This window comes from Citrus sinensis, chromosome 5 (genome assembly GCF_022201045.2).
Source record: "Citrus sinensis cultivar Valencia sweet orange chromosome 5, DVS_A1.0, whole genome shotgun sequence".
Taxonomy (NCBI): domain Eukaryota; kingdom Viridiplantae; phylum Streptophyta; class Magnoliopsida; order Sapindales; family Rutaceae; genus Citrus; species Citrus sinensis.
Genome location: NC_068560.1, coordinates 35737983 through 35746639, shown reverse-complemented (window position 1 = coordinate 35746639; position 8657 = coordinate 35737983). Strand labels below are relative to the sequence as shown.

General features: G+C 35.2%; 1 protein-coding gene across 2 annotated transcripts; it reads right to left on the bottom strand.

Moving 5' to 3' along the window:
• Positions 1 to 1350: 1350 nt before the first annotated feature.
• LOC102607043 (protein ROOT INITIATION DEFECTIVE 3) lies at positions 1351 to 6997 on the bottom strand. 2 transcript variants are annotated; one of them, XR_003064522.2, is made up of 9 exons: positions 6540 to 6996; positions 6333 to 6446; positions 6119 to 6252; positions 5855 to 6002; positions 5064 to 5263; positions 2867 to 2991; positions 2149 to 2396; positions 1681 to 1959; positions 1351 to 1550 (listed from the first exon to the last, which is right to left on the bottom strand). XR_003064522.2 is itself a non-coding variant. In XM_025096623.2 (8 exons), exons 1-8 carry the CDS (start codon positions 6747 to 6749, stop codon positions 1783 to 1785), a joined length of 1356 nt encoding a protein of 451 aa, XP_024952391.2. In that variant the 5' UTR covers positions 6750 to 6997; the 3' UTR covers positions 1351 to 1782. The 2 variants fall into 2 exon arrangements, 1 of the variants encoding a protein (XP_024952391.2); XM_025096623.2 differs by having other exon boundaries at positions 1351 to 1959; positions 6540 to 6997.
• Between the last annotated feature and the right edge of the window lie 1660 nt (positions 6998 to 8657).

Below are 8657 nucleotides of genomic sequence, written 5' to 3'. Positions count from 1 at the left end.
GAAGAAGAAAGATACATATATGAGTGGTCTTGTTGGGTTGTTTGTTGCTTGTTTTTATTTTCTGCAACACCAATCGAAAACACTGAAAACGCTCCACGCACCATGATTTCAGAGCACTGCATGTCCAGACCAGAATTAGAGATGCCATTCTATTTCTCTCTCACTGTCACTTACAATTACGGAGAAAACTCTAATTTTAAAATATTAAATAAAATTATTAAAAGAAAAGAAAAAGACATGAATGAATGAATGAATAGAGGGACATATTCTCTGCAAGAAGAGACTCAATTGGATAAAAAGAATCCAGGGTTAGAGATTTTGCTGTTGGGTTGGCATTTTTGTTTTTTCTTTCTTTTTTTTACAACTTAGCATTATCACGCTTGCATTGCACCACCTTATCTTGTCTTCCCCACTTCCTATTAATTTATGTTATCAATTATAATGCCTTTGCATTCGATATTATTACTATAGTAATATTATAAAATGAGCATTTATTATACTATTAAATTAACTTTTGTATCCCCCCACTTTCTTTCTTTTCTCGCTCTCCCTTCCTCATCGGGAACTGCAGGCAAAGGCTCTCAGAAGTAAAGAAATCTTATTTTATTTAATATGATATTGTTCGTTCAATAAGAATTGGTCCCACTCTTTCTCTCTCTCTCTCTCTCTACATGATTGTTAACACAACACATGAATTTGGGATCATTTTTTGTTGCCAAATTGCAATTTGCAACAGTCAGTCAGTCAGTCAGTCAAAGCATGCATCTTGGCTTTTGGGGTTTGCTTGGGCAACCTCTTTTGCTTTTTCACAAGTCACAGTATTGCACGCCAACTCCAGTCTTTGGAAGGAAAAAAAGGGTTGAAGAGAGTTGGGCTCAGCAATCAGCACGCCAAATTTTTTGGTTATTTTGTTTTGCTGGTGCTAGCTAACTGTTTCTCTATTCCTCATTATATGTTTGATGAATGGTGATCTCACGGCTTTTTTCCGACCTTTAAATTGTAATATTCTGGGCTTAGGGTTCGAGTTATTCATCATTCAAAAAATTGTACTATTGGCACCTCTTCATTAATTTTATTTTATTTTATTTTATTAAAATTATATTTAAGGATAAATATAAATAGAATTAACTATGTATGATTTTTTTCTCTGTTCAATATATATTATTGGTTTGCACATATTTATTTATATATTAAATAATCTTTCTTTATTTTTATTTCTCTTTTCATATTGATTGCGTTTATCTTTGAGTTGTAGTCTAAGGAGACATCGATTTTTCCTTTTCCCCCCTTAAAATTCAAAAGAAATCGGTGGCCTGGTGCCGCAGACAAGTGTGTGTGCGCACGCGTCAATAATTCAACTTTATGGTTTCATTTTCTAGGCCCAAGCTAGCTACACAATGTTTCCTGTTGGTGCCGGCCCAACTTAAAGTACGTTAAAGTGAGTGTTGTTAAATTAAATAGAACCAATTTCAAAACCAGAAGCCTGTCCTGTCAATTTTGTGCGTCATCCACGGAATGATGAGAAAATATAGAACGCGTCAATCCATAGCCTGTTAAACAAAGTCAAGTTTTCAGACTCAGGACAGGAGCATCACTGGAAAACCTCCCAAACCCAACAAAAACTGTACCTTTTATAGCATAAAACCCAAAAAAGAATGAAAAAAAGGAGCAAATGAATACCAAGAAATATCCTTCAAAAGGGTCGAGCCTAGAGTTCATCCCTCCAACCACTAGCAAAACTGCTAAACCAGTAAAGCTGTTTGTACAGGGAGAACAGCCTTCTCAGACAACATTTCGTTTGCTGCCATCCACTTGATCTCCATCCAAAAGCTCATTAACGCAGAATTCATGCAAGTTCTCGTACATTTTCTTCCACTGCTGAACCATTTGCAGTGTTCGATTACACTCACGCTTCAGCCTTTCCACCTCCATTTCTGTTGCAGCAGAAGAACCTTGTTGCTGCAGAACGTAAAGAGAGTATGGTCAGACAAGGGTTTCAGGAGGATCTAATATGCTGTTACGTATATGCACAAATTGGGTCATCATAGGAACCTACGAACAGTACATTGAATTAACAATATGAAAAACATAATCATACCTAACATAATAAAGATGATCAAGAATATTCAACATAAAGCAATTAAAAACCTGGAGTTCTTTTATATGATTCTCAATCGTGCGATGACTAATGTATGAGGCATCTCGAGGAGCATTGTAAAGAGAGGGAAGACGTATGACACCCTTTTTGTCCACATCTTCATCCGCCGAAGTCACATATTTATCCAGCGGAGGAGGTAACTGTGAACCGTGCCTCCTTGAGGAAGTATGCGGATTTGAAAATGATCCCAAATTGAGGTACAGTGGTCGTCTAACAACAAGAATATTGTTCACAGGTCCTGTAAAGCGCAGAACCAAGTAGCTTTAATGAGATACTTGGAAAAATGAGGGAAAATATTAACTCCAGAAAAAATGGTGACAACCATGGCAACAATACAGCCCAAAAATGCCAGCCAACACCAAGGAAGAGTTTTATGGAACAAGAATGCCTGTACATAACAGACAAGAAACAATTTGCATCTATGAAGCACAAATTAGAATTTCAACTCTTTAAACTGATGGGAAAAAAATGCAAGCACCTCAAATAAGAGATACCAAATGAACCATTTGGAATTATCATATCAGTTTCAATTGGGAAAAGAATCCTACAGAACTTTTAATACGATGTAAAAACATAACAAAATCTAAGATAAAAACATGCCCATTACAATGATAAATAAAGATAAGGAAAATAATAATAGTAATAATATTAAAAACAAAATCCTAACACAAACAATTAAGTAATATTGAGAGGTTGTTTGAACAAAACCTTTTGCAAGTCTGAACATGCGAACAATATTATGAGTTATTGGATCCCAAACTCGAACCATGCCATCCTCTGACCCAGAAATCAACAAATCTCCTGTACTATATGCCAAACAGGTCACAGCCTTGCTGTTCACAGTGAGAAAAACAAGAAGACATTATAAATCCACAATTTCAAGGGTAAAACAGGTTAATATGCCAAAAACCCTATCTACGTAAATGAAAGGTATTCAAATTTTAGATCATCCAACAAACTTTCTTTGGTAAACAGAGAATTCGATCTCTACAATTTAATGGAAGCTTATCACGCCGTAAAGCTGCATAAGCAAGCAATCACTTGCGGAATAATTGTCTTCCTTATAGAAACCGTTCAAACATAAATTCCCAATGAATACAATTTATTTTGGAAGCATATACTGGATGATGTGGAAGACGTGTTTCCATGTTATTCCAGTATGAAGAAGGAATAAGAGCTTTATTTTCCTTTTCAAACAGAGTATGGGCACCTGCAGCCTATTAATCGGAAAGTGGCTTGCAAAAATAATTTTCTCTTTGGCTCTCCTATATGATGGTGCAGAATGTCATGACAAGATTCATCACATCAATACTTTCTAGGGCTGCTACTAGCAAACGGTCTATCTAAAAGTAACCACGAAAACAAAAATAAGGTTGGATTAAAGCAATAAGAAGATGATGGAGCGAGGCGTAGTGGAAGCGGAATTGAATGGGTAGGAAACACTAGATATCGTTCTAGTACTGGACTAAACCAACGCGATTAGTTTATGCCTTAATCGAAGCATGATTAGATATCGTTCTAACCAAGACGACTTAATGAGATTTTTAAATACGCGTAATGAGAGATTAGATAACGCTCTACGAGATTAGATAACGCTCTATTCCAAACGACTCTACAAGAGAGATTTTGATAAATAATCCCAGAGGAAATTATAAAAGAGGGGTTTTATTGAATAATTGAATCTGAAGTTCTCAAAAAAATGACAAGGTCTCTCTATTTATAATAGAGGAAACCCACTTCCCTAAGTTAACCTAAAATGGGAAACTAAATCACAATTATAATGGAAATAAAAGACTAAGATACATACAATAATTGACTCAAACTAAAATAGAAAATCCTAAAATAATAAATATTCTAGCATCCTAAATTACCTTAAATAACCTAAATTGACTTCCTACATCAGAAGATAAGCAATGGGTTCGGAAATCCAGTAAAACTCATCACTGTGGGAGAAATTGCATTCTGTATATATTTCGTAATTTTCTCTTGAATATTTAATAGTATCTTGATATCTCGTTTTCAGTACTGGGAGATTTATCACTCAAAATTAGCCCATTCGGCATACTTAATACGATGACATGTGTGTGTTATATTTGGTGGGTGGGCCATTTTATATTTATTAAAAGAAGACTGTGTTCAGATATTAGCAAAATAATTGGAACATTTCTCAACAAAAGGAAACATCTGACATTCTTAATTGGACATAATCAAAGTAATAGCAAGCACAAGAAAGTGATTAGGACCAATGGGATCCACAATTGATGGATATGAACCTCATAGTCAATCTAAAGATATCTCTAAGGAAACTAAGTAACAGTAACAGGTAAGCTGCACCTTGAATAGGTTGGAAGCTCATCAGAGCAAACATCTGAAAAGCTAAGAGCTAAGCACTACTCCAACGCAACCCAAGACCTACATCTGAAAGTTCAGGATAAGCTTGGACATTAGACTAGTTTGTCTGCATCTGTAGAACTATTTCTTTTGTGTTAGGATTCTCATTTTATGAATACATTCACATGACTTCCACTGATGGGACCCATATTTAGGAAAGGAAAGGTCTAAAACATTTGAAGAAACATTGTAAGCACACTTAAAGATTCGAGGAAAACTTAAGACACTTTGACATTGTAATCAAATTTTGTGATTAGCCACGTTCCATCAACAGCAGCTATAAATGTCAAGAGAGCTGAATAGAATCAAAAGCCATGAATTACCCTCATTGGTAATTCCAAATGCAAAAACATATGCCGCAAAAGAAATTCAAATAAACAGCTAACTAATATAAAAACTACAAGGAAATCCCAAACAGTTGCAGGCAGTATAGAGATTTAAAAAAATGAAAAGAATAACAGAGTAGACAAATGTTCCATCCAGTAGTATGTGGAATCAAAACAAAATGAAAAACCTGTGATCAGATAATGAACCAATGATATGCATCCCGTAACTACTGGTAGAGGGACTTTCAGCATTAAGTGCAGCAATATAGATACTGCCATCTCTACTGCCGGCATAAAAGACATGTTCAGCGGGGTCCAATGCAATTGCATCAATTACTGAAGGGAATACAATATTTCTCAACAATCTTCCCTTCAATAGGCTCCACACCTAACACAGTGTACTGAAAAAATTTAGTACACATCTAATTTTCCGATAAGTAAATAGGAATGCACCACTGTGTGATAAAATGTGGGCACTACCATCTACATCAACGCAAAGAAACCTCATAATAGCAAAAGTAACTAAAAAATGAAGCAGAAATGCATACAGTGAAATATGGAAATCAGTTTTCATTACCCTGGTGTTTAGGAACTCCAACGATTGATAAATATTTCCTAAATCCATTGTTTAAAAAGCTCCTGTTAGTCTAGGTTATTACTTCCCTGAAGCAAGCACTCTTCATTAACATAGCATTTCAGCATCTCAAATCCTGAACTATACATAATACTATTTTTCATTTGCTCAGAAAACATTTTGAAGGTGGTTTTGGAATAAAAAAGAAGTATATAAACGATTTTCATGAAGCTTCATAGAAGCAAAACTCCCAGCCTACAGATACTACCACAGTTAAATCTAACATCCAGAACTAGTTTTATATAGCTTAAGTAACAAAACTTATCTTCTCTCAAAAAGAAAAAGAAAAAGAAAAAGAAAAAAAAAGGTAGAAAAACTTATCAAACTAAAAGCAGAATAACCAACCTTGCAAGTTCGGTCCTCAGAAGCTGACACTATAGTTGCACTGACTCCTCCATAGCCAATAACAATATCAGTTATACGCAGAGTGTGCCCAGTAAAACTATGCAAATACAGATGGCTTGCCCGCTGGCTTTCACACTCCTCAAATACCCTAAAATTGACAATAGAAAATAAAAACGGTGTAAATCATAATCCACAATAAATCAAAACCACCAAGAAACACAGCTCATTAACAAGGAAAATAACAATAACAGGATGGACAAGTACGTTAGAAGTGACCAAATTCTAACACATCCGTCCTCAGACCCAGAAATCAGAAATGAACCGTCTTCTGAAAAAACCAAGCAAGTAACGGCCCTATAATGCGCGTGCCACTTCTTTAATAATCTACCACTTGCAACCTATATCACAAATAATACATCACAAATTTCATTAACGGAAAAACAGAACACTTAAAACTAAAGCTCACGCTCGACTTTACCTCCCACATGTAGATATCTCCCGATTGACCCCCACCAGCAATATAGGTGCCGTGGCTATTAGCAGCAATCGGCTTAATCGGCTCCGCTGGTAAGCTCTTTACTTCTACCTGAGGCTGTATAAACCAAAATTTGTTTTATTTAAACCAAAAAAAAGTAGATATATATTTTTAAAATTGAGGCAAATAAACAAACAGTGGATATGCAACCTTGGACCAGGACCAGTAAAGGATGGAACCGGACGAGGCGGAAGGTTGTTCGCGAAGCTGCGAGGAGGCGAGGAAGCGTTGGCCCACACAAGCGAGTCCGTGCGGAGGCGAGGCGCACGATTTGTATCGGAGCTGCTCGGCACCTGATTCTAGGTCCCAGCACCCGATACCGGTATCGGCAACTGACGATGATGCGATTAGCAACTCCATTTTGATTGATTTGACAAGTTTGTTTTGTTTTTTATTTTGCTGTTTCACACTTGAAGTGCGGTTGACGGCTGGTTGTGGTTGTTGATCAAGATCACGTATTTATACGGAAGGTACTCCTCCGCTGAATTTGGACAAGTTCTAAGTTTTCGGCGGTGTTAAATAAAACCCGGGGAGAGAATAAAGATGCCAATGAATTCGGACAATGCAGGGTTTTGTGCGGGTTTTATTTTCATTTCTTAATTAATTATTGATAACTTAGCAAGTATTATCTTAAATAAAAATTAATTTCCTAGGAGAAGCTATGAATTTAAAGTATTGACAAACTCATATTCTAAAGTTTCTTTGCGACATTCAAAATATCAAACATATTAATATAAAATAATTAATTATTATTATATACATGATAATTATTTATTTGTGACACAGTCCTACAAATGTCATATTCCAAATCCTATAAATATACCGTAATACATCTATGATTAAAATAAAAAAGTTATTTTTATAAAATATCATTAAAGTAATCTGCATTTAGATAATTTTTAATATAAAAGTTACTAAGTAAGTTTAATGAACTTTTGAAACTAGCCAAACAAGATATTTTACGAAAAAAGTTAAAGGGAAAAAAGAACAATGGTAAAATATAAATTTTTTACTCACAAAAAGAAAATACAAGAGAACTTTAAAAAGAGTGCTTGAGTTGCATGTGTATTGTGTGTGCGCGCACGCTGTTGCAATGGTGTGTAGTTAGCAAAATGGTGTGTGCGAGACCCTATTTATAGAGTTCACTACGAAGCTCTTGAAACTTCCTAGCAAGTGGTGCAGCTTGCCTAAATACCTCATAGGGTTTAGAATGTAAAAGTGTAAAATTTCTCGGCAAACAAATTGTCAAGAATTCTATAATTTGAGCCGAGTTTTGTTCACGTACTGAGCGCATCTCACTATTGGGCGAACTTTTGTTGCGCGCCAATTTAACCTCCGGGAGATTTGAGCAGTCCTTGTCACATGTGTGGTTGTTTAATGTTAAGGGACTAATTTTTTTTCAATACTATGTTACTGTACTTGAATGGGGTTTTATAAGGATTTCGTGGGGGTGTCAAAAGTCCCACGCTATTTTTGTCAACTATTGCCGTCGCCGAACTGTTATTTTAATGACAGCAACAACAGTTTAGTAAAAGCACCCACCAATACTCTGACAGCGCTCATTTGATGAATAGGCCGCAACCCATTTATATGGCCCATCATAATGCCTGCTTTAGCGTCACTTTTATTTTGCGTCACGGCGCACGGTGCGCCGGTACCCCTTTTCGGGTACCGCCGATCAATGGCTTTTCTTGAATTCTTTTTAATAATGTATGCGTCTTGATTGGCACTAGAAGTTTATAATCAAATCATAAAATCACTTTGCTATATAATATAAAATAATTCGAAGTTTCAGAGAAAAACTTAATGAGGGAACTTCATTAAGTTGATAAACATTCAAGACGGTCTACTACAAAAATTAAAAAAAAAAAAGTTTCTCAACATATCAATCAACTTTTATATCTTGTTTAGTATAGATGTTATTATTATTTTTTTTTATTAACTCACGCAATCATTAATGTTCAGATCCAGCACATGAGCCTTAGGAAACCAGATCCTTATCGAAGTTAGACCTTAGCTTCAGTATAAATATTAATTTGATCAAAGTAAAAGATGCAGTTTAAATGAAAAATAATGTGACAATATTAAATAAATTTTTACACTGGTTAAAAGATTAACAATGATGAAGAAACTAATTTAAGGCAAGTGTCCAAATAGAAAATTTTTAAATCTTTTCTGTAAATTTTACTATTTGGTCCCTCTCGATTCATAGTGTTCATTTACTTTTCTAACTATAATCCTATGAAATTTTTTGTTTCACATTATGAC

Bases quoted from the DNA above. Each gene is read 5' to 3' on its own strand.
- LOC102607043 (XM_025096623.2), bottom strand. From the start codon at position 6,749: ATGGAGTTGCTAATCGCATCATCGTCAGTTGCCGATACCGGTATCGGG. The intron at 6,003-6,118 runs GTACTTGTCCAT...TGTCAATTTTAG, and splicing joins AGAATTTGGTCACTTCTAAC to GGTATTTGAGGAGTGTGAAA. The intron at 2,992-5,063 runs GTTTTTCATTTT...CACTGTGAACAG, and splicing joins GGTTCATTATCTGATCACAG to CAAGGCTGTGACCTGTTTGG.